A 26,250-nucleotide genomic window follows, 5' to 3' on the forward strand; every position below is an offset into this window, starting at 1 on the left:
TAAATGAACAAATAATAACTGCCTAAGAATTTCAGAGGGAGGCGTGACCAATTCATATGGGGCACGGCTACGCTCAGGGCGCTTTCTCAGGACCCAGCTTTGCGATGGGGCGACTATTTCAGTTCCATCCTTTCCCAGTATTGTAACTGTAGGACACAATAGAGTAACGTTTCCTGTGAGAGTGTTAGGGGGCTGGAAAACATAAAGCAACAGAGGATTCTCCCAAGGAAAAAACAGATCCTAGCTATGTATAGTAATCCATAGTAATCATTCAGCTCACTGGTACGGTAGTCACACTACTGAAAGATGTAGCGTCTGAAGCCTTTATTGCAAAGCTCTTGAGAGTTTGTAATGCACCACAATAAAAGGAGAGTAAACAGGGTGTGCCCAAAGCAAGCTTATTACACAAAGACCAGCTTTATGTGACTGCATGGCTGCTGTCTTGGGGTCATTGCTCTGTGAACTTTTTAAAAATCTGCACTCAAAGTCCTTTCCGAGTAGAAACTGTGTAATACAGGTCGCCTGCTTCCAGGCCTCCTCGAGTCCACCGGTGCTCTGACACAGAGGCAGGTTGGCTCGAGTTCAAAGACCAAGAGGACTGAGCAGCCCAGAAAGCTCCTGGATTGAGCTGCTTACAAGACTCAGGGGCAAATTTGTGGCACAGCTTGTGACAGTCAGCATGATAAAGACTGGCTTTTTAATAACAGAGTCAGGTCTTGTTATTCTGGAGAAACCTTCAGCTAGAGTGAGAATGAGAGAAGCAGGCCCCTAAAAGAAGGGATTTCTATATTTGAACGTAAAATCATTAATTTGTCACAAGTGCCTGGGTAGAATGTCGTAACCCAGTTGAAAGAAATGGGAACGATCTCATAAAATGGGGATGCTGGCGATGACAGTAAAGTATCTGTACTGGTGTTACCGGCTTTGCCTTGGGAAAGCTGTGCTCCCAGGTTGGGCAGTGGATGTTTTACAAAGCTATCAGTAGTTTTTGTAGGCAGGCAAGAAACTGGTATATGTGGTTGGAAAGAGGAGAAAACCAGCATTAAAACAGGATAGAAAAATCACTGTAAAGCTGTTCTGAATGTATGGTGACTGAGAGAAGTTTAATTCTATATTTTCTAAGTAAAACTTGTCATTTGAAAGAAAGTTAGATTTCCCATACAACAACCTGCAAAGTGGCAGCTTGAGGACAGCTTACGCCTTTGTGGAGGAAAAAGAATATGTGACCACAAAAGACATTTCTCTTAGCTGCAAGAGATTTTATTTTATTCAAAAAGTGTACTTAAGAGGACTGTAGATGAATAGTAAAGAGATGCTTTTGCATTCTTTCTCTTCGTGCAGGTGATTTGGTATCACGAGCAATGCACCACATGCAGTGCTTGAACACCATCCGCCCAGGAATGAGCCCCATTCGGCAAACCCGGCAGCAGCAACCCATCTCCTGGTCCCCTGATGCTCTCCACACCCTCTACTACTTCCTACGCTGTCCTCAGATGGAGTCCATGGAGAACCCCAACCTTGACCCTCCAAGAATGACCCTGAACAATGAACGGTATGTAGGTCGGTCAACTGTTAGTACTCAGGGAGTTAGGCTAAGAAGGTCTCCTTTTGTAGAGTAACTGCGTGTGCGTGGGCAGCTCAGGCCGCTTTGTGGGATGCTACCTATCAGGCATCAGTTATTCCTGCAGTCAAGCCAGATTATGTTGTCAGCCGTGCCAAGTTCATGAAGCCTTGGAATTGGAACTGGAAAGTGAGCTGTTTTTTTCATGCAATCTTTCCGAGCGAGGCATATACTGTATGCTGCCAGCAAGGCTTGTCTAGAGACGCTGCCAAAAGTACATGTGGTTGCCTAAAGCAGTAAAGACCTTACCAAAGAAAATGTTACCTTGTGAATAGCGCCAATTAACAATTGTCATCATTCTTGGGAAAAGCAATGTCGTTTGCTGTGGAGAGGTTTGAAGGGATTTATGAACATCCTTCTTAAGGATTACTTCAGTTGATGCTCTGTGCCTGTTATAGAAAGAAATTTATATAGGAAGCCAATAACTGAACAGAAAATGCAGTGGGTCTCCCTACCTTCTGCCAGCATCACAACTGACTCTGAAAGTAGGCCCATTATTAGAGCGGGTCAGAAATTTTCCAGCGGGATGTTTTTTCTGTTAGAAACCTCCCTGGTTTCCTTCCTGCCCAGCTCCTTGGCAGTCTGCCCGACGGGCTGGTGGCAGCGGAGAGCCGAGGAGCCCTCCGAGCCCTGGCCACAGGCTGAGTTCCTTGACAGGTCAGGCAGCTCCTGCTCTCCTGCTCCTCAGCTCAAAGGCAGACTGATAGCTGGCTGCCTTGCCGTTGCATCCTGCAGGGAGACCCAGGCCTCTCTGGACTTGCTAGGTTTCCCCAGTTTGAAATGCGTATCCAATTTTGTATTTATTTCAGAAATCTTGCCTAAATGGGAAATTCTGGTTTCTGATGAACTCTCTTCAGTATTTACGCTAGCTTACCCTCTGGGTTTATTTTAGCCTGCTGGACATCAGGCCGATGGCTCTATCCCAGCCCTTCCCAAAAGCAGCCTGTGGTTGGGAAGTTTCATAGTGTAGTGAGGTGTTGCGAGGCCATGTTCACAAAACAAAAAAGGCAAGGTGCTTGCTGGACAGGTGATCAGGGAAAGGAGAACATCTCCGCAGCTTTGTAAATAATGTGGTTTCTTCTTCGCGCCTGGGGCTTCACCGTACTGAGCCCCAGCTTCTAAAGTTGGTATGAAATCATGGTAACATACTAATAATTAATTCTTAAAATTCATTCTAAAAACACATACAAAAGTTAGCCCCCTCTCTCTTCTTCCTGTCCTCTTCTGCACGTGTGGGGATTATTGTGCTTTTTCCTCTGCTCCACGCTGGGTAGCCTGTTCAGTTTCCATTGAGACGCTTCCTGATCGCTCTCAGACTGCACTGCTCAGTCCGTGTGTTTCTGATGCTGCAAGTCAGCCCCGTCTCACGCAGACCTGCGCTGGCCTGCCCCAAGCCTGCCGGCTGATTTCAGCAGCCCTAAAGCCTTCTGGTAGCTGAATTCACCAGCATTGGAGCTGTGGCTGATGGCTTCATGGCCGGAGCTTGGCTAGTCGGGAGCGAGAAGACCTCTTGAAAATGATAGTAGATTGAACTGTCTCCTTTGAAGGCTCTGAATTTTCAGGCCAGGGTGCAGAAAAACATACTGGACAGAAAGCAGCCTCTATAATTTCAGTCACCGTAAGTTACTTTAGGTTAAGGGAAATTTCAAATATGGAGAAAAACATAAAGTTGTCACTCTTAAGCTGCCTGTTCTGCCATAACATTTTGCATGTGGCTGGTCTGTGTAGCTACCTCCACTGGTCACTTGTGTTCATTTTCTCTTGGTTGCTGAACCATCTTTCTGTACTTTATTATAGCTTGTAATGGACTGACTTCTTTGAGGTCTCAGTCTGGCGGGAGCTCAACTATTTTACAAAGTAAAAAAGATTGTCTTTCTGTTTGTATGATCCTCCCCCAAAATCCTTTCAAAAAGAGCAATTTGTGAGCAGAACTGTAGCAACAGAGGGCACTGATGTACACATGTGAAAAACCAAAAGGAATTAAGTGAAGTTGAATAAAATAGGATTAGGAAGAGGCACGGCTGCACCACTCGGAGCCCGTTGGTGGCTCTGTTTTTGGGGCCCGCTAATCTTAATCAAATGCCCTACCTAGTGCAAGGTGATTTATTTTGCATTTCATGTTTGCACACTGTGCAAAAAAAGAGTTTTCATGGGGCCAGATTCTGTGAAGTTGTACCACTAGTTCCCACACTTGTACAGCTGAAGCTGCTAAACAGCTTCCATCAGAAATGTAGATTAAGCTTTCTATTTTGTGTTATTTTCAGTACTCTCAGAATAATGATGTTACTGCAGCTACTTGTTTTGTACACCGAGGATAATAAATGAGTTAAATCAGGAGTGCTGTTCTCTCTCCAGTTGCTCCCAAACAATGCTCTTCACATGGTTCACTGGAGTTTTTTTGGAATGCAGTCTGCAACTCTATTCTGTTTTAAAATCCGCACTAGATCCTATAACAGCCGGTGTAAGGGAAATTTCTGCCATTTTTTTCTGACCAGTACTTACCTGTAAAGGAAATTAAAGAGGATATATTAAAATGGAGCAAAAACTGACATAAGGGGAAAAAAAGCAGAACATGAGGACTATCGGTTTAAACAATTGGCTTTGAAAAGTTTATGAAACCTGGAAATAAAATTAATACTGCCCAGTATACTAGAACTGAACATCCAACCCTACCTCTCATTTGTTCCAAGATGTCTTGTATATGTCTTACTGTATTGACCTCAGCGCACGTTATTTAGCATAGCCAGTGGGATAAATATTGCTTTATACAGTGCTTTATACAGGAGATAGTTTACTCTTTCCTAGCTTAAGAGGAGAGATGGTTGAGGCTGCGTATGAGATGCCGGACTCATGGCGTGATGGATGAGGGCACTGATTCACCTAATGTGACTTGGCAAAGCTGTGCAGCCCAGTTTTTTTATTCTTTCCTGAGCTGTGCTAAATCAGCTGCAAACTCTGCATTACTCTTTTGTGCATTTATGCTCTCTCTCTGGAATATACTTGTTACGTGCACTGCAATCCCAATTTGTTTTCTACTGAAAAAAATCTTGGTCACAAACAAGGACAATGACGCTGACCTCTTCTGCATTTGCTTGTGCTTCAGTTTCTAGGCTGCTGTATAAATCTATCGGTATTGAACACCAATCTGAAATTTAGCGAAGAGAGGCTGTTAGAGCTGCAGTCTTGGTAAAAACCGCTCTTGGGAAGATCGGTGAGCCACGTTGGAAGGAACTGCAGTTGTTCGGTACATCAAGAGACCTGAGAACTTGCTATCCATCTTGCTTGGCTTTCTGTTGTCTGTGACCTTTCTGGGTGTCACACTGTGATGCAAAGTGCTGTGAAAATCATAACATGTAGGGTCTGGAAGGTCTTTACTGTACTTCACTTCAACATGAAGGCAAGCATAGAATTCAAGTTCTGAAACCATGCCTAATGGAGGCTGTCATATGCCATAAAAGGCTTTAAAAAAAATCTCTCCAAGCTCCTGAACATATCCTGCAGCAAACTGCACGAGGTATGAAAACATACACACTTGCACTTAGGTATGCAAGGCCCCCCAGTGAACAAAGCCAGTTTAAACTCATATAAGCTATGTGCCTTATCCATGCTAAACAGCCTGGCAAGTGAGGAAGTGAGGTGGGTAAGCTATAGAGTCCTGCGGGAATGGGGTGGATGTAGTCGTCTCTCTAGAGCTTGGCAGATAGAGGAGCTTTCTGGTGTGGCCTTCACCATGTGAATGATTTGGGATACCAATAGATTGAAACTCTGGAAAGTTTGTGGGTTGGTTATATCTGGTTCTGACACTTACCTCCAGGTAAAGACGTTGAAGCAGAAGGAGAGGAGGCAGAATTAGAGAGAAAGCACCCAGGTGTCAGAAGCAAAACTTCTGAAACATTTCTACAATGAATGCAGCTGCTTGCTGTACGACCAAGCCATGACCCACTTGGAACCCCAAAATGATGGTATTTGCTGCACGGACAGTAAACCATCTGCTGTTTGGTGTCAAATAGGCCACCTGAGGAAGTGTTTTGCAAATACAGAGTGCCACTTGTGCAATACTTTGGCAGACAAATTAGACCCTGAGGTGAGAACAAGCTGCTTTACTCGGTAAGGATACACCTGACTGCCTGAAGGCTAAGAGCTTGCCTGTGTCATCAGAGAGCATATCTGTCTTTGTTGCTGCAAAAAAGTGTCTCTGCTGGGCAATAAGATTTTTAGAGTTTCTCGGAGATCATAGTCTGTATTGCGTCCGAGGTCAGACAGTGTGTTTTTGGACCATGAAGAGTGAGCAGATGCGTGGCGCTCCCTCTCTCTGCTCTGTTTCTGCTCTGGGTTTTTTCCCATTGCTTATGTCAGGCTGGCCGAGCTTGGGAGCACTCCGCAGTGTGAGATCATGTCCCAGAGCAGCAGAGCATGTTTGCTGGGATTGTTTGGGATACTGTGACTTGAGAAGGGCCATCCAAAGGTAAACGAAGTTTCTTTCTCCCTTCTTCACTTTTTCCCAACTGAAATATAAAGCTGTTGTCCTATTTTTAATGGTGTGTCGAGGCAAGAATGCTCTGTCAGTGGTACTTATCTTAGGGACTATTTGTCTGCTCCCCATAGAGCACAAATTGAGGTCAATATTATAGTCTCATGCCACAGCTGGGTGGACTAGTCTAGCCTAGGTTAATTGACTTGGCCAGGACAGTGGTCCAGCCTTAAAGCTCGGAACAGACACCGTTGACTGCCCTCGCCCTATCTCTTTTTGGTTATCGTGTACGTACAGCATTTATTGTAGGAAAGTTAGCATGATCTAATACCTAAGAACAGGCAAAAAAGTTCAATCCTGCTTCCTTGTGTAGCTGATTATCTGTGCGTCTTTGGTAGGCTGAGCTTCCTCCTCTTCCAGCTACCCTATTTAAAAAACCCATAAATTGTGTTTGCCTGTTGTTGATCGTGTTGGTCTGTAGAACGTTCTAAAAGTAATTCCAGGTTTGTCCATCAGTGCCCGTGGATCCGGCCATGTCAGACCTTTCTGAGCTATCCGTGTTGCAGACATGCCAAGTTTTACACATTGTCCGAGTTTGCTGGTGCATTATTTTATTCCAAATGTCAATGAGTATAAAACAATTTACATCAGCAGAAGCGCACAGACTGTACCCATCTCACTCTGTCGGTGAAAATCCAGTAAAATGCTAGTGAAATTCCAGAGCTGATGTAGGATTTGTCAGCTGCCAACAGTACAATTTGAGGCTTGACAATTTGATGGAAATTCACAGCTCTTCAGCTGGAAAAGCTGTGGACACTGCAAGAAGCCAACTGCAGTCACACAGGGGGCCACCTCACAAGAAAAGAAAAAGCTGCTTTCTGTTTTCCATGTGCAGGCATCTAGAAGGCTTGCCTCAGATTCGCTGCTTCTCTAGAGTCGTCTGTCGTGTGATGTGATTTTAAACAAACCTGGGGTCACTCAGTTTCTCCCTTGTCACATGAAATCCTGCAGAAAGGCTGCTGCTCGTTCTTCTTTCAGCTGGATGGGTGCTTTTATCTACAAGGTTCATAAGTGACCTAAAATATTTTTCTACTTTGAACAGGAGTCCTCCCGTTACATCTGTTACCTCGTGCGATCCAGGGCCCACGGATAAGCATGCAAACCATATTTTTCAATAGGGTCAAGCAGGAGAAATGGGCTAGTGCCTGCTCTCCTGTGCCACATTCGCTGGGCAGGAGGAGGACGGAGCTGAGCTATCTGCTTGGGTTTTCTCTCTGTGGAGTATTTCCAGCAATGCCTGCTCTGAAACATTATTTATTGGGAAAGGATGGAAAATGCATCTGATGCTGCCAGAAGAAAAGATTGTAGCCCTTTCATGCTATTTTTAAGCGCTATTTGCTCAAATGCTATATTCTTCCAGTGTTTGAGCTATCGATTTAAATCGTCATTAGCTAGAACACTTGATATTTTTCGTCTCGTGGCGTATAATCCAAATTTACTCTGGCTAGCGTGGAAACCAGAGATGGGTCTAAATGAATGGTTCCTGATACAGCGTCAAATTTCTGTCCAAGCATCCCTTGACTCAGCGGTGATCAAGTTTGCATCTCGGCCTATTATGCTCTTAGATTCAAATACTCGTGCTCAGACCAGACTGAGTAGAGCAGTGGCCTTACAACCTGATTTTGTCTTTCATACTTTGTAAAATTCAGTCTGTCCTCAGCTACCTCTGAGACAGGCCGCTGACTTCTACCGAGAGAAAAATAATCTCCAAGTAGTTTGTGCATCTGCTTTCCTACAGCACAACTTTCAAGAGCCTTCTGGCGTAGTTTCGCTATCCAGAGTCTTGCAGGGGTTAAAGCAGATAGAGAACCCCTGTGCTGTGGCTATTTCTAAATCCCCAGTGACCGTCTGATGAAGACGGTGTCCTCATCACGTTTTCTAAATTTCATGTTTTGAAAAAGCATTACTTTGATCTTACTTAGTACCTTTTTACGTGATGATCTCTAGGTGCATCATTAGAAATAATTAGAGCCTTCAGCTCTTTCCCTCACGCTTAGCTACTTTCTTCCCCTGTGTTCAGAAAACGCCTGGCACAACCCAGTGTTCATTCTGAAATTGCTCGAGACAGGAGTGATTTTGTCACATGGATCAAATTTATACAAGAATATCAATTCATATTAAAGAGAAAACTAACATCCCAGTTATTAATGTGAATTGTCTCCAGAAAGTCTTGCTCTGTGTTGCATGGGCATCCAACTGGCGGAAAAGGAAGGAAGGAAAATCAGGAATAACCTGCAGAGCCTGCTGCTGAGACCTGTGTTTGCTTGAGCTGCATCCTCAGCATCGCTGAGAAGTATGACTGCTTTCAGAGCTGGCTAAGGCTTTTCAGGACCAATCTTTTCTCCAGATGGATGTTTCCAGACTCTCAGTGGTCTGTCATGAGGCTTTTTTCCCCTCTACTCTTTTTAACTGCAGGTTTATGGAATTTTATTAAGTGCAATAGCTACATCATTGTCTGTCTTTTAGATTTATCTGTGGTCTAGCTTTTCCTAATTCAAATTTAATATATTTATGTCTGAATTCTTTTATTTTACAGCCCTATCCCATTGTTACCATGCCGCATCGGGAACAGAACGTGATACACTTAGTTCAATGAGCTGTGTCTTTGAGAAGGTCTGCAATAAAATAACTTCTGGGACCTCTTGTCTGAGAGATCTTAATATATTTCTATTCTGCCTACAGCTGCCTCACCAGTCAAGAATAGGTATATAGGAATAATGAAAGCAGACCCTGATTCATTTGCCTTGAGAGAGAATAATGCTGGAATCCTACATTCATGTTTAACAGTACTTAAACCCACTCGGAGTCTCCCTGAAGTCAGCGGGGTGATTACAAAAAGATGTCAGTGAGCATATTCCAGTCCCACCCCCATGCAACAGTGCCATTGATTCCCCCTCCCAAGCTATTTTGATACAAATATACTGATTAAATATAGGGAAACAGAAGGAAGCCTTACATTGAACTCTGCCATTATGGCATTGCTTGTTCAGAGTGGACATAAAAACGTGCCTCTCGTTGTTCTAAAGAAAAAAAAACTATTTGCTGTCGATGAAAGATTAGTTTGGTAGACTTATTAGAAGAATAAGAAGGCTATGAACAGATAGGATCAGCTTCCTTCACCAACACTAAGGAGAGAAGCTGTTACCGTGTGTTTTTTCAGACTTGGACCAGTTAATGTCAGACTTAATTGTGATTTTGAGATACTCATTCACAAGGAAGATGGAGCGAATGGCCCTACTTCAGAGGTCAATAAGCTACAATCAACATGTAGCTATTGACTAAAATTAGCTGTTCATTGGCAGTGCTGTTCCTGACCTTAGGCAGGATTATGTGTTTGTTGAGCCCATACTAAATAGTTGCAATATATTGAATATCTTCCACAGTTTTGAGAAGTGAGAACGTGTATCTTTTAATGGGGGAGTCAGTACCTTTATTACACTTGTGGTGAGCAACTTTCACCTCCCTGCTCTTTACGGTGACATCTCAGCACATGTTACAGCAGTAACATCTAGCCAGAAAAAAACCCAAAACAGTTAGAAACTACTGACTTTTTAACAGAGTCAGATCCCGTGCTAGTGGGACTCCTTCTACGTAAGCGCTCCTGGTATCCTAACTGAACGCCTGAAGAGAGATCCAGGATGAAATGTTTGTCCTGTTTATTACTCCGTGTCTGTGTGTCCGTGCGTGCTTTGAGTACCATAGCATTAGGTATGTGAAGTGAATTAAAAACAAGTCACGTTAAAGTCAATAGGTGATAGACAGTAATGTTTGGGTTCCTGGAAATATTCTTGCCTTTGCCTGGCATCATCTATTGAGGTATTTTTAAGTCTCGTAATTTTTTTAATTGTTCATTTCTTTATAGTTCAAAGATTGCAGAATTGGAACGTGAGGAGTGACCTTGGCAGTGGTGAAGGGAATTAATTGCAAACCCTGAGGATCGAATTCATCCGAGTGTAACTGCTGAAACTGGCAATGCAGTCTACTCTGAATTAGATTCCCCCCCCCCCTTTTATGTTGTTTGTATAAACAAACAATGCTCAAATTTTTTTAGCTCCCTGTATCTCACACCTGGGACAGACTAGCCTTTCTCACATATTACTGCTGTAAGCAATTTGTAGTGTTATTGGAGTGTTTCCAAAGTAGCTTGTATCTTCTGGTCTTTCTGTATTGGAGCAGGGGTGTGGTATCAACATAGATTATTTAGATTCTCTGCAAAATGGCAAGGAGAAGAATTTCGCTGTATGTGAAATCGAACAGCACAGAGCAGGCTTCATGGAGAGTGAGGAGACTGCCTTCCTATGCCAGCCTTGGCACACAGGGAAAGCGTTACAGGTAAAAAAGAGCGTGCACAGTGAAACAAAAATTTGATGCTAATGGCTGTATGTGAAGCCATGTGCCAAAAAGTCAGGCTCTTGGGCTGTCTTGAAACCTTGCTGCTGCTTATGCACTGGTTTCCATGAACAAGAGTTAAGGATGGTCTGAGACGTCTCAGAAGTCACCGATACGAGCATGCAGGGGGACAGGTCACCTGAAAGATCAGCAATTTCATGTGGTCCTGGGCAACCTGCTCTAGCTGACCCTGGTTTTGAGCAAGGGGGTTTGAACTAAGCGATCTCCAGGGGTGCCTTCCAACCTCAGCTGTTCTGTGGTTCTAATTACAGTATTTGTCCCTTAAAGTTGTTTTGCATGTGTCAGCCTGGTAACTTCCCAGTCATCAATGGGTATCAATACACTGTTTCCTAGAACTGGCTGTTCAGGTGGACAGCAGGCAGCAGTTGGTCCTTACCACCGACCTAGAGAAGTAAGAAGGCATTTGACAGTCTTTGTCCTGTCAGTTACAAAACGTTTGTTTGAAAAACACTATTTTCTGCTTTCATAAGCGTTTTACTGTTGACTTCAGTGCTTGCTGGAAATCCCCAGAAAGACTGTCTTTGACCTAAGCCATTTCTGGCGAATGTCCCCTATTTGGAAAAATGTTTGAAAACTAGAGAGATGATCTTTGGCTGTCCTGTTTAGCAATGAAGAGATGACAGCCAGTGTGTGTGTGTGTGTGCGTGCGCTACCACCCTGCAATTACTGTAACTACAGCTACAGTAATTACTGTAACTACTGTAAAGATGTCCATGTGAAGTTCTTGGCTTCTGCTCTTAAGTTTCCATCTGTTCAGATAAAAAAGAAGGTGCAAGAAAACGAGAGCCTGGCAGCTTAGCTGCTTGGATTCTCAGGGCTGGTACAAACAGAAATCTTCAGTGCCTGTAGGCACCCTGTGTTGTGTATTGTTTATTGTTTGCTGGTTTGTGATGAGAAGACTAAGCAGCAAGCTAGCATCTAAAATGAAGGAAAAATACTCCAGGGAAACTTAAAACAAAACTGTTACAGCATGTGTTACTAAAAAGGCATTCTAGAAACACAGAAATGAGTAAGACAAGGTCTCCTGGCTTCTTTTTCCGCCTTTCGGACAGTGACTGCCCATTGAAATAGGAGAGGACTGACTGAGAGTCTAAATTTCTCTACTTGACTCTGGCTGGTTTGCTGTCATTTAGTATCAGCCCGTCTCCATGTTCCGTAGGCATAGATCCTTAACCACAGTATCGTGATACCAGCGTAATGCTCTTGTAACTAATATAAGTAAAAAGCAGTAGCTCTGTGGATGAAAGGTTCTGAGCATATTGCAAAGAACGATGATGGTAACAAGCCAACAAGTTTCTTCTTTTTCAGTAATTGCTGTTTCCAGTTGAAGTTAATATTATTTCCTATGGGACTAAATTACAGACATTCACTTGCAGAACGTGCCTGTTTCCTGAGGAAGAAGTGAGCTGGTGCTTTAACAAAGGCCACACTAAATAAAGCCACAATTCTGAGCTTTTGCTGTGCGGCAGCCAGGGCTGGCAGGTTGGCGGGGTTTTTGCTCTTATTGTTCCTGACATCTTTGTAACAGAGAGCTAAGAGCTAAGCTCTTCTGAAGAGTAAATGTTTCTGGGTATAATTTATGATAATAGCAACAATCATTCTTTCTCTTTGACCTTGTGGAGATTAGGAACTAAGCTTTCCCCGGGGTAATCCTGGATTGGTATGTCTCTGCCGTGTTTCCTTTTTAAAGATGACCCTGGCAGTTTCCAGTTCCTCGTCCTGTACCTACGAGTGCATGTACTGCCATGACCTGGTGGTCACTTAGGGAGCTAAACTGTACTTTTCATCACGTGTTTTTACAGTAAACGCTGAACTGACTGTTTTAAAAGCATGTTTGCTCTGCAAGGCAAATCCTGTTCAAGTGAGTTACATGTCTGAGCTGATTCAGCTTCGTGGATTCTTCTGGGGCTAAACAACGTTGTGTTGATACAATACAATGCATGCTGGTCTAACGGGTTTGCTTAGAGAGGCAAGAGACTGAGCTGCGCTTTGCTCGTACTGCTTATCAATGTAAATCTGGAGCGATGCCGCTGGAAGGGGTAGTTTCAGTCTGGAGTCAAACTGCTGGGAACTCCAGTTCCACTGAAGTTCCTTCTTCCATGGATTAGAAAGTATATCATAACAGCTAGAGAATTGAGGGGGAGACAGAAGCTCTAAGTTTTTATTCCTAGGCTTGCTGGAAAACTCTCTGCTGCTGTAAGGAATTCACTCAGCCATTCCTCACCTCTTTGGCTTCCTTCAGAAATGCAAAAGATCCTTCCAGAGAAACATGGGGTTCTTCCGAGACAGGTGCTTCAGAATTGGTAGGCTTTTTCAGTAGGAAAGGATGAGTTGTCCGTGATACAGTAGTAGGAGAAGATAGTTAAGCTAGTTGAGAGGAATATAAGCACATTAGCATAAAATTATAACAGGTCTAATACAACCTGCTCAGAAGGTATCTTGTTGTAATCGTATTGCTTCCAGCATCCAGGCTGTGTGATTAAGAGTTACCTCTGTGCAGCACTGCGCTGTGCCAGGTGGTCAGTGCTCCGTTCCCTGTTGTGGCTGCCGAATTCTTCAGGAAGGATCGCTCTGAAGAGTCGATGCGTTAGAACATCACAGAAACATATGTTCCTTAAATGACTTTCCATCTGGGCATCCCATTCTTCCTTATACAAGAAGTTACAAGAGTTTAATTAACTCACTTTGGAACCTCTTTTAGTCTGCTAAACTGTCTGCATTGAGACACTCAATATGCTTAAGGGTAAGTGGCCAAACGAACTTAATCTGACTGTACAATCAGAAAGGGTGTTTGCCCCTGTATAGCGATGTGTTATAGTGTTGGCTATGTACAGCTTTATTCACATAGTCAGGGCTCAGAGGTATCTGATGTGAAGAAAGGCAAATCGAAACTAGTTTATTTCTTGGTGCTAGAATTGATGGATGTTTAACTCTGTCATTTTTAACATCATTCATCAGTGCTTCTGTGGTTTTAGATCTGCTTTCTGGCAGCAGAATTTTAACAGGGCTGAAAAGAAAAACTGTCCTTGTAATTTGGTATTAGAAACAAAAATTATCATTTTGTCATACTAGGCATGAGCTGAGTGGGTAGCTGGAGCTTGAAATTCCTCCATGTTCCTGTAGTAACCACAGCGCTGCACCCTCTGCGATGGTCAAAGTGAAGCAAGTTGGACCTGTTGCAAGAACAGGTTTTAGCTGTGTATAAGAAAACTCCATTCTCTCCCCCCCCCATTAGAATGTTTATCTAATCTATGGATGTAAGACTATTTAAGTGTGCCTTTTTAGAGAGAGAGATGGCTAACAGATAACCTTGATATGGAGAGGTGTATGACAGTTGGGTTTTTTAATCGACCTCCTAGCCTGTACTGCAGATATCATGGGTATAAACAAACATTGCTAGTTTCTTATTCAGTCATTTGCAAACTCAGCATAAGATCTGCAACTCTGTAGTTCAGAGTACACGAGATATATAACTTTGGTACCATAACAAGTTGCTTTGCAGGAAGGTTTTGCTTGTGCCGCTGTGCATGCTGCTGGCCTCCTGTTTGTGCTGGTAGTCTTGGCAACTGCACGCACGATGGTGTCAAGGTTTGAAGGTAAGCGTCTTTACATCTCTCGTTTGCAAGATTGTCATTTGTGAAGATTCCCCCTACTTCTGGCGTAGAAGTACGTGTGTTTTGAGGAGTGGTTGAAGTTACCTGCTAGCTTCTGCAATGCATATATGGATAACATTGTCCTTCTGGAGAAACTGGGAGGGCAGTTAAGTGAGTTAGCTTTATGAGCTGACAGCGTTCGAAAGACTTGAGACCAAACTTGCCAAAGTTCATGATATTTTGTCAATTTTGGCTATTGTCTGCAGCACGTAAATTCATTATAATAGGAACTCTACAACTCTGGCCTTAGATCTATGGACCTTTCTCTAAGAATCATAGAATCATAGAATTGTCAAGGTTGGAAAAGACCCTTAAGATCATCGAGTCCAACCGTCAACCTATCACTGCCAAGTCCATCTATACCATGTCTTCAAGCACCACATCTATCCGTTCTTTAAATACCTCCAGGGATGGAGACTCAGCCACTTGAGAAAGCACCACAGTTTTTATAGTTCAGTAGAGATGTCAGGAGGCTACTAAGACGCAAGGTGGCAAAATCTTCTTAGCTTAACTTTACATGCGTCCTGTCTGCATTGTTCTTGATCAGACCGAACTGTTACCTGCTGAAAAATCTCCTGCAGGTATATGTTGAGGTATTAAAACATAATATTATTATTTGAAATTCACTGAACGTTCAGACACCCTAACGGTCAAAGCAAGAGACTGTTCAGCAGCAGTGCTAGCAGATCTAAGTAAACCGTGCAGAAAGCAGACTTAATAGCTGGAATTTGTGGCATCTGCTGAGAAGCGCTACAGCTCCAAACGTTGAAATTCAATGCATGCATTCTCTAAATTTAGGATATTTGGAAACTGAAAGAATTTGAGCTTTACCAGTTAAGTCCACCTATCAGAATCCCATAGCTAAGAAGTTATGTCTGCTGTTTGTAGTGCTGCTTAGGTTCACTGATATCCACTGATATAACCATAAAAATCATGGTGATAGAAGCATAAAAAGAGTTTGAAATCGGGAGATTTCACAATATTAAACACAAAATGGAAGAGTGAGGGAATCTAGTCTGGGATAGAAGGACTGACTTCATTGCAACGGTGGTTTTCTTTACGTTTAGGACAATTCTGTTGCTTATATTTCTCGTAGCTATACACTTACATGGCACTATTTCTTTAATTATCTAAGGCAAAATGCAAACATATAACTCATTATGCTTCCCAGTAAAAAACAGAAACACATTCTTTTCCCACTGGTACCAGACATCTTTGGATGAAACAGAACTCTCTCTTCATTTCTGCCCAGCAACTCTTTTCAATATTTAAGACAAGAACTGAGGGACAAAACAGAAGTTCCTTGAAGATGTAGGTGAAAGAAGTTCATTGAGCAGCTTGCCATTAGGACAAAGTGATGTTCTCTTGCAAAATAATAATTAAAAAAATGCCACGCTGGCATCTATTTCATCCAGCTGTGATATTACTCCTCCTTCTAATCTTTCATTAATGACAGATCTTATGTGTCTTACCTGGCACTGACTTAGAGAAGACGACTGCCTATTCATTCACAAATGCTACACCCTGTGGGCTTGATTGCCTTTTATTCAAGAAAACAGACTCTTAAATTTTGGCTGTTTTGTGAGACCATCTGTGATTGTAATACAGCAGCCAGAACCTGGATTGTATAATTACACTACTGGGTGGAGTGGGTACCTGATTTTAGTGCACACATTACATTATTGTACGTAAGAGAGCTCCGAAATCAGTTCTTTTCATCTGCACGTATTGGTGTGTTCCTCATGCCTTTCTGCTAAATTAGCTTCTGGAACTTCTCAGGTTCCAGGAATGTGAAAAGCCAAAAGATTACTTAGATTTTCGTTAAGAAAACACTGACATCAGCATCAGGTGAGATTCATGTCATAAGATGGCCGTGCTCGCAGTAGCATGACATGGAACAGAAGTGTAAGATCAGTCAAGCCATTAGAAAAACAGAAGTTTCATCAATGTTTTTTTAGTCCTGAAAAATGAAAGAATCATCTTTTAACCTTGAAATGTTTAGCCTCTAGATACCATTACTTTGTGTTTGAAAATTTCTTTTTTGAAATATCAGCTAGGTTTTGGCTTGTGCTGTAAGGTAAGTGGGAAAGGTTTCCCTACTTACTGTGAAAACCCTTTGCTTTGGTGAGGATTGTCTTTGTTTAGCTGAACAAACTTTTGCAGTTATCATTAATTAAACAGTTTTCAGCGTTCCAGGGCTGCACAAAAATATTTATCTTTCTGGCTCTCTGTTTACGCAGTTGTAACTTGGGAGCTTCAGGCAATTTTCATAAGCGTGGCAACGCTCTGCCTTCAGAATTTTACAACTGGGCCCTGAAAATTAGTTCTGTGATTGAATCTGGCAGATTGGTTTTGGCTTGAGAATCAGCATACGTTTTTAACATATGCATGTTGGCAAATCAGATTGAAGTCATAACGAAGAGGCCTGTTATCTCAATTCTGCTTGTGCTTTTGGGAATTAAGTATAATGGGCAAAAAAATGATGAAGGAGGAGTCTCAGGACTGGATAGTGAAGAACTACACTGACCCCAGATAAATCTGCTTGCGGATAGCAATGGTTTTTTTCGTTTGCCAGCGCGGCTGCTGGAGTGAACCATAGGAGTTACCTCTTGGTTTCTCTGCCCACAGGATCAAGGCTAATCCAAGAATAGCAGACAACCCATCCTGGCTCTCTGCCCGTGTTTTTATCTCTGCCTGTCACATAGCATGCTGTTACAGGCTCATTTCTTTAATGCATGTAGTTTGTATTCGTGTCCTGCTCCAAAATGTACCGGCGCTTTCCTTTGCAGGAGGAATCGTCGCACATGGCAAGGTTTCCTCAGTCGGTCTCCTTGGGGTGGGTCATGGCTGCCGGGCCTCCCGATGTCAGGCTGGTTTGGGGGGAACAAGACGTGCCAGCCATTTCTGGTCCTCCTGCAAAGTCTCCTGCGCCCTTTTCACCGACTGACCCAGGAAATCCACAGGAATGGCCTTTCTCTTATTTTCTGTTAGCCAATGATGCTACTTGAAAAAGAAAAAAAGGTAGTGGTATTTAAAACAAGGACACAGAAGGACTTTTTAAGATTTTTTTCCACACGAGTTGATTTTGAAGTTTGAGGCAGTTTGTGACCCTCTGTGTAACTCGGCATGAACACTTTAGAAGCTTAAATTGTAAAAGCAAAAATGACAGACAGCAATTTGAGGGGCACGCAGACGCAAAGCGGCCTTTCTGCGGGCGCGGGCAGGCCTGAGGGGCAGCAGCGAGGTGTATTCCCACCCCACCTGCCCAGCAGGCACAAGCACCTTCCTTCAGAGCAACCGCTGCGAAAGGGCTGGGCCACAGCTAGATCTCGTTCAGAAAGCGTTTTGTGCTTACAAAATGGAAGGCTTGCAAGTCAGGGTAGTCACCTTTTTATATGAGTTGGGAAAAGCTTAACAGATCTGATGAGGATGACCTGGGCAGAGCCACCGTTCTGTGGTGGGAAGAGCCTGTGTCTCAGCGAGGACGCTCTTGGCCGGTCAGAGGTGGGATTTGAGACCCAAGTCCTTCAGAGGAGATCTGTAGAATTGACCTCTGGTGGTACAAGCTGATGCGCGTAGGTCCCTGGCAAGGGCTGTTTCTAATTCAGTAGATGTTAGAGCAAGTCAGTCCTCGTAGTTGCATCCGATCTTGCAAATGATTTAAACATACAGCTGTATATTAATTGAAGTCAAGACTGCAGTTATGTCCAGAGTCGTGCAAGAATGGTTCATCTCCTGGATTGTTTGCAGTGGTTTTCAGCTTACGGAGAGTTTTAGGACGTGGGGGATCAAGAGGAGCACAATCGGTGGGTTCCCTTCCTCCGCGTTTCCTCTCTCGAGGTGGCTGCTGGCGGTGCCCGTCAGGGATCAAACAGCGCGCTCTGCCTCTGGGGGAGGCAGGTGGAAGTCAGCACATCCTTGACCACATAACTGTGACCATATTGTTGGAGTTCAGACTATCGTGTGTATCTATCTGACTCTTATCATCAACTATATACAATTTAAGTCGGTTTTAATTATTTTCTGTCTGTCTAGAAACCAAGAATTCCTCTGCCACAGCATACAGGTGTTACAAATATGTTTTCCTAATGAGACACATGGCACATTCCAGAGCAGCACAAGTACTTGTTTTCAGCCTGAAAATGGAATCTTTTCCCTGTTGTTAAAACAAAGTTTGTAAAATGTGATTATAATAAATAAACCACAGACTTGAGGATCTTTTCTAAGATTCATAGTGAGTTCCTAATGATTACTTCATGTTCTTTTTTAGTGAGCTTAAATTTAGTTTTTACTTTTGATTTGCAGTTAACATGAAGTAAAACCTGTCTGATGCTGCACCTTATTTCTAAGTGCGGTTTGCAGACAAGGACGGAAAAGGTGGTATTGCTGTCTGTGGTTCCTAGGATTGCTAAGAAAGATCAGAGCTGCCAGTTCTAGATTTAAACTATTCTTGTACCCTTTTATATTCTATAAGCAGAGGGAACTGTGAAGGCAGATTCAGTGGAGAAAGGATCCCAATAAATATAATATTATCCAGATGTTTTTCATTCCATTAGTGTCTGACTGAAGGATAACTCGCTAAACTGTGGAAGTTAGTGTCATGGCATATCCAAGCCAAGACCTTAGTAACTTGATAATGATCCACTAAAATTTGAGAACTCTTATCTTCTAAGATGTGAGCCAGTCATCGTTTCAAGGGAATTCAGACAAAAACTTTCTTTTGGGGCCAGTTGGCTGTGATTAAATTTCTTCTTCCTTTGCTGTGAAGATCTGGGACTGTCTGCTTTGAAAGACGTGGCACTTGTTGAGATGATCCTTGACTCAGATCCAGCACGGTAATTCCTACCTTTTCTCTGTAAATCTGGGAGGTTTTTGCAAATTCAGTAAAATACTTCGAATCTGAAAGGAATGGCTCCTGACTTAAGCTGGTTGTGTTTTGGAGCAAAGATTTTGTGTTTTTTCTAAATCATCGTTTCTGTTGTTATTTTATTCACGTATGATTACATACTCATTTTTTTTTTTCCTGCAGCTTGAAGAGGGGTTTAGTGTTTGGGAATCCGAACGGTAAATATGCCACTGTTTTCCACATCAGCATGACATGATTTAGGTTTTGGATACTCTGTCTTGCCTCAGAGTCTTTTCCCTTCTCCAATTAACGAGGCTTCACTCTGTTTTCTTTTTGACTCCATTGCCATCCTTGGGGATTTTCCATCTTGGTGTAAAGTTCAAACAACGTATCTTTTCCTAGCCACCCTCCTCCATGGTTCACCATTTTGTTGCAGATTAGTCTTATTCCCATCGGCTTTCCCCTACATAGTTCTGCTCATTGTGTGTGGGTCTCCCAGGACCCCTGCTAGGAGCAGTGAAAGGCTATGAAAAAGCCAGCGTGGCTTACTCGGCAATCCGGCCATCACTCCCAGTATGTCTACTAGTCACGTTACTCCCTTCTCTGTGTGCACTTGCACAATGTGACTTTTAAGCTCATTCCTTTAAAAAAAAAATAAAAGAGAGAACAGGTGAGACTGAGATACAACTTTTTATAGCTTTTCTTAACTCGCTTTGTGTTACTGCCTTTGAGCTCTGTCATTTTGGGGTAAAATGGGACTGAACCACAGAGTTTGGTTCCAGCATTAAACTGAAACATCAGCTCACTGCGGTGCACTGAAAGCCCTTCTTCTTTTTTCAGTCCCTTGCAAAAAACCCACAACAATCTCTAAAGGTTTGGGACTCTTCTCTGCACGTATCCTCTGTATAGTTTCAGTAAATCAACTATGGGGGACTTACCATGGCTTGCCCTACTCTGACCATAAGTGTTCTGATATTACACGTGTTTTGCAATGCTAAAGTTTGCATGTGTTTAAAATGTTAGCAGGGGCTTATAGAGCCGTTGTTAGGGAAGAAGGGAAGAGAAAGCTTGTTCAGCCAAACCATTTAGCAGAATACGGGACAGGCTGGATGGGAGACTGTCCATTGCGTGTGTGTCTCAGGACCAGCTCAGGCTGCCAAGAGGGAGACAAATTTTGCCATTCTCACCTGCTCCCATTAGGACAGTATTTTCTTTCCTGCTTTAGAAGAAGGAGTTTCTTGTTTAGAAGAACAAGGTTTTTCTTTCTTGATGTTGCTGTCACTGTTGGCTCCCTCTTTGTTTTGCTGTAGCAAAACAGGAGGCGACAAAAAATAGCACAGGAGGAGACGAGAGGTGGCTGCAGGGAAAAAGTCTCCTCCTCCCCTTGCTCCTCCTTTCTTCTGCAGTCTTGTCACTGGAGCCTACTGGGGACCCAGGCAGGAGGGAGGGATTTGATAGCATGGCTCTTTCTTCTGGGAAGACCTGCTGTTTTCACCTGAGATGGCAGGCGTTCCTCACCTCTGAAAGTCAAGCTCCCGGTGCATTGTCCTAGCATTCAACGCAGAGGAAGGATGACGTAGTTTTCTAACTCCTCTGGAGCTCTTTCCTTTTTGCATACAATTAACTTCCGTCTGCCAAAAACGGCTTGGCCCCAGCGCTCTTAAAAATCCTTAGGAGACCCCTCTTTGGGGACTAGTTTCTTTGGGATGCATGAGTTAACACTGAAAATCAGTGATCCCACGGCACATCCTCAAGGACTGCCGCACGTGATCTCCACATGCCGGTCATGTCCTAGGCCATTCTCATCACATGAGCGTAGTACGTTTTCCAGGAAAAAGATACAACTTGCTATAAATTCTCTGCCAAGTGCTGCTGCCACCATTTAGACATCGGTTATGTCTAAATAAAACAATGTGTCTTAGTTCAAATGAGGGGGAAAAGCCCACGATAGAGTCCATTCTTTCTCAGGGCACCTCTCGCCCAGCTCCAACCTGATCCCTGTGGGAATGGAGCAGCTGTCCAGTTCTAAACGGAGAAAACTTCAAGGAACCTGTGGATAAGATAGTGACAGCACATGATCATACCAGACATTACTGCGATTCTTTACAAGGTGTACGGTAGATGAGCAGTACCCATTTTACTTCCCACTGCGGTGTACTTTCCCAGTTTACATATGGCACCACTCAAAGACAACTTCATGGCAAGAAACTGAAGAAAGCAATGGTGGCATTCTTCTTCTTAGAAATCGGAGAGTATGTGTCCCTAGTGAACTACTGCTGCGAGTATGACAGTTTCCCTGGGCTGGATCACTTCATGTGTGGAATTTAATGAGCTGCCAAATGCTTCTAAATGTCAGAAGGTCCAGAGGAAAATGCACAGTACAGAACATGGCACAGACAGAAATTAATTCTTTAGGTTGCAGCATCTCCCAGTTAATTTTCCATGAAGGTTTCTCCCCTTCCCTTCCTCCAGTGTTTTTCAGACTGTGAAATGATCAGTGTTTCCCTAGAGGCAGACAGATGCCTAGGTTAAGGACCATAGGGATGACAATTGTGTTTATTTTCTAGAAAACGAATAATTGCATTTATTTTCTTAGTGCAATGGGACCCAGTGTTGGCGTTTCATTCGGTTGAACTGCATCTCCTTCTGCTTAGATGATGTGATAATACTGCTTATCTGATGTAGCATCAGCGAGCAAAGATAGAGCTGTTCCCGCGAGCATGCCCGCAGTATGAAGAAAGAAAATAGTTGGATAAAAGAAGTGTGTGTCGGGGGAGAATAGAAAGCCCATCCTCAAGCTAGAAATTTTCAAGAGAAGTAAAGCTTTACAGGAAAATAGAAATTGAAGTCATTATAGTCACTCCTGATAGAGTAATGATTTATCCAACTGCAGAGCCGTGCGAGTGGTGGGGTTTGGACAAATGAGGGTAGCAGTTACGAGGAAAACATCCTTCCTGACGTTTCTTTTTGCAGTCCAAAGTCTGCTCCCCTTTGGGCACAGGGTAACTAGGCAGCCTGTTGAGCTGTGAGTTTTAAAGGCTTTGGAAAAATCTGTAGAGATTAAAAAAATAAACAAACAAACAAAAAAATCTTTCTCCTTCCCATTCCTCCCAAACCAGGTTTTCCACATTCAGGATCTGCTTGTGCATGCAAGCCATTTATAACCCTGGCACATGTGAATTTTTTACAGAATGGAAAGTTCTTCATGATCCGTGTTATTTCTGGTGCAGACTCAAGGGTATTTTCTGTTGGCTGACCGCAGTCTCTGGCTGCCCAGTGCAGTCTGTAGCAGTTACCAAGGTTTGGCTCGTTACCTGATAAGATGATCAGGACTGTGCTGGGTCGACATGGTTCTCTGTTCAGCAGCATTCCCACCATGAAACTGTCAGGGAAGCTGTGACATGGCCTAAATAGTGTATCTACCACAAAAGGTGGTAGATATAACCACTCGTAAGAGGAGTTTTCCCATTGCTCCTGAGGTGTTCACCGCATCTAACTTTGAGTATTTAACTCTGGTGCTTTTAGCCTCCCTGGCCTACCTCTCTGTCCTCACCATGTCTCGGGAGCTTTGAAGCCTATACTAGAGGCTCTGCTGAGTCCATAGAAGTCTAGATAGTTAATTAGGCTCCTCCCTTCAGTGCCTGAATTTAAAAGGTGTAAATGCCTCTTTTGCAGGCCAGGTGAGGGTTGCAGTTCTGTGGAACAGGCTGCTGAAAGGCACCTCCCAAATCCCTGTTGCGGATTGCTGCTCTTCCCTTAGGGAAGTCAGTCAGCTCTAAATTGGCTGTGCTGGAGGGATTCATCCCATCCCATGTGTCTGGGGCAAGTTGGAAAGCCTAAACGGCTTGGGGGATTCTAGCTGGACATCCAGAAAGTCGTTCAACTGATGAGCTACTGCGTAATTTTTGAAGTGATGAACATAGCAGCCCTGATGTTTCAATTGTTTGACATAAAAGTAAACTGGTAAAAGCAGTAAGTAGATGTCCTGTTCAAAATACCCTTGCATGGGCAATCCAGGATTGATCAGATGCTGAAAAGGACCTCTGATTTTGTAGATGCTGCTTCACTACTCAGAAGAAGAGAAAGAGCGGAGGGAAAAACAGTGCACGTGTTTGTAAAGAGATAATGGCAGCGTTTTAGAGTGCACCTTGCAACCGGCAAAACGGAGACAGGTGGCACGCGTTTTACAGAGTGGAGTTATTCCACCCTGAAGGATGTTCAAAGTCGTACAAAGGGAGCTCTGCTTGCAAATCCCATTATTGATAAACGGTTTCTAACGGGATTGGTGCCGCTTACTCTTAGCGCGCTCGCATATGTGCGCACGCGTCTACATGCGCAGCTTTGAAAATGCCTTTCATGGGTTCAGCTGCTTTCATTAATGCTAAAATCATTTTATCTTTTCTGGTATGTGTCTTTTTTCCTCTGAACTCTGTAAAGGAATTGGTACCTTCTCCCGTCAGTTATTTTCTCTCGAATGCTTAAAAGAAGCGGGTTTTTTTTCACAGCGTTAATAAATTTGCTACTGGAAATGGCAAAGGTGTTTTCAATTACAGCTGGCACTTCTTCCACCAGGGTGGCAGGTATCCCTGGGGAAAAATCAAGCAAATAATAGATCAGTCTGACTGTATATTGAGAGGATAGGTAAGATATGTTGTGTATGAGAGTATTATGGTACCCATATATTAATGTGTAATCTCAGTACTGTGTTCATTCTTATAGCAGGAGTAAGGGGGGCCTTTTCATAACCTAGTCCAAAATGGCTGTTGTTGCTATTGTTATGACCTTATTTATATTCCTTTATTGCCTTGGCGCCCTTCATATCGAGTAAAACCTCACTGTGGTGGATGCTGTACAAATTAGGAACAGATAGCTTTTCCACAAGTTGCTTACAGTTCAAGTAATGCACCTTTATTCTTGCACAGAGATGTCTCCATGTTAGTTGTTATCTCTCTGATTCTACTCGTTTCTCCCTAGCAAAACGGTTCCCATTAAAACATAGCTGCATCAGTTCTGTGGTCTAGAGGGTCAGTTGTGCAAAAATGGAGGCCTGAGCTCTGCATGTAACAAATGCAGGATGTGAAAAGCCATTGGACGGTGATAATGTACCATCAAAAATCAATGGAGGTAGCACTGGGTTAGCCTGGTTTAATTGAAGTTTCAAATAATCAAGAATATTCTCAGCGTTACCCAGTAAGCAGTGGAGCAGCCTGTACGCGTGGATCACTCAGAACAACAGACACAATTGTAATATCAGCTGCACCCCTGAGATGAGAGCCCTTCTGCTCCAAACCAAAGCATCGGCCACTTGAGCCGGGGGGGCTGACCTATAGCTAAGAGTAGAAGCAGGTCCCTTGTGTTTGGTCTGGCCCTGTTTCCCACAGGGTAAAACGTATGGCATGACACCAGCGTGCCCCGGCATGACCCCATTTTGGGTAAGAAGCAGTTCAGATAACCAAGGCTGAGCAGTTCTAGTTCCTTCTCCCGCTGTGACCTGCCAGCCTTGCTGAGCACAGGGACAGAGTTTGCCTCTGCAGGTGGGTTTTATCGTGCCAGCCTCCCACGAGCATGCCCAGGAAGCGATGAAGTGTGCTTTTGCATCGAGGTACAAGGTAGCAGGCCAATGTTAACTATTATGGATTTTTTCCTTGTTTGCACAGACCCTTCATGCTTCTGCCGCCGCTGATGGAGTGGATGAGAGTGGCCATCACCTACGCTGAGCACCGGCGCAGTTTAACTGTGGACAGTGATGATATCAGGCAGACAGCCAGACTGCTCCTACCTGGACTGGACTGCGAGCCCCGGCAGCTAAAGTATGTGGACTAAGCTTTATAAGCAGCTAAAGTAATTGTAACTTCTTACAGTATTCTTACTATATTTCATGAGAGCCAGATCTCAAAATACTATAGAGGTGATAAATGTTTAACCTTTTAGTACTCCAAGAGATAAAGAAACTTTGGCCAAACACTGCAGCTGGGGTAGAAAGATTTTGTCTTGCCAAAAGTTACGTAGGAGGAATGAGACAGAGAAGGACTGAAATACAAGTATTTGGGTTTTTTTATGCCTCAGCCTTAATTACAAGATTATTCTTTGTTTTTTGCGATGCCTTGATGAAAAGTATCAGTACCTTTTAAAAACGTCCCCTCACGTATATATTGAACAGGGATTTATAATTAGCTTGATTCATTAACACATCATAGGTCTTTTATTCAGGTTTGTAGTCTTATAAGTTGCTGTCATTAGCACTGGTTTTGATATCGGGGTTACATCTTGAACTTCAGTACACGGCAAGTTCTTGTTTCTTGAGTGAATTTTGTCCCCCATATACTTTTGGGTTAAACGAGTGGATGGGACACATGAATAACAATAAATAATACTTTTATCATGCTTTTAAGTGATGAAACAATCACCTGAAAATATAAAAATATACCCTTACTCTTAGAATTATTTTTCGTGAACAATAAAAGCAACAAGAAGCTTTTAATCAGGAACCCTGGATCTGGTTTTGTTGCTTTTTACCTTTTCCTTCTGGCAGCCGAAAAGGCTCTTGTTTTTGCTGCACCTCTGTCTCCCCGTTTGTGAATTGAAGGGGAGTACTTATTACCCAGAAAACCTAATGCGGAGCTAAATTAGTTGGCGAGTATGCCGGTGCAATTAGATGAACGTTTTGTCGGCTGCAGCTGACTCCTAGTCTTATTCTCAGCTCTCGGTTCCTGCCTTTCTCCTGAGACGTGGTACCTGATGGACTGAGAGTGCCGCCAGTCTTTAAAAGTGAAGTTACACAGGTGATCCTCAGCAGTTATTTAAACGCCTTGGCTTCAGGCTGGAAGGGAGCAGCTAAACTTGGACTTGGCGTCCACAAAGCAGGAGTTGTACGCTTATTCCTGGAACGCTTTTCTTCTCCCTTTTCTCTGCCAGTGTACGTGTGCTCTGTGTCAACTGAAGTACAGGCTATTCTGGCTTACGTGTGGATGGTAGGTGCTAGTGTAGGCAACTTTACATGGGCTAAACTAATTTTACATACGTGCCTAATGCTTGCCAAAACCTTTGAAATTCTTTGATGAGCGGCACTGCAGAAGACTAACCTAATCACAAGTATTTCCAGTCAGTTTTCATGGTTTTTCTTTCAGTCTTTCCTTTAGAAAGACTTTTGATTTCAAAACTGAATCCAAACCTTCCACTTCAAAGGCAT

The 26,250-nt window shown here is 43.2% G+C and overlaps 1 protein-coding gene across 1 annotated transcript in view; it reads left to right on the forward strand.

Annotated features, from left to right (window-relative positions):
* Positions 1-26,250, forward strand: part of ABTB2 (ankyrin repeat and BTB domain containing 2) — a 133,389-nt gene that overhangs the window by 84,278 nt on the left and 22,861 nt on the right. The window contains exons 3-4 of the mRNA XM_087742372.1: positions 1,342-1,552; positions 24,719-24,871. Coding sequence (XP_087598498.1) covers positions 1,342-1,552; positions 24,719-24,871 — 364 coding nt within the window. The remainder of the gene's footprint in view (positions 1-1,341; positions 1,553-24,718; positions 24,872-26,250) is intronic.

This window comes from Nipponia nippon, unplaced genomic scaffold (genome assembly GCF_047370975.1).
Source record: "Nipponia nippon isolate SJK-2023a ecotype South Korea unplaced genomic scaffold, ASM4737097v1 scaffold_10, whole genome shotgun sequence".
NCBI classification, from domain to species: Eukaryota; Metazoa; Chordata; class Aves; order Pelecaniformes; family Threskiornithidae; genus Nipponia; species Nipponia nippon.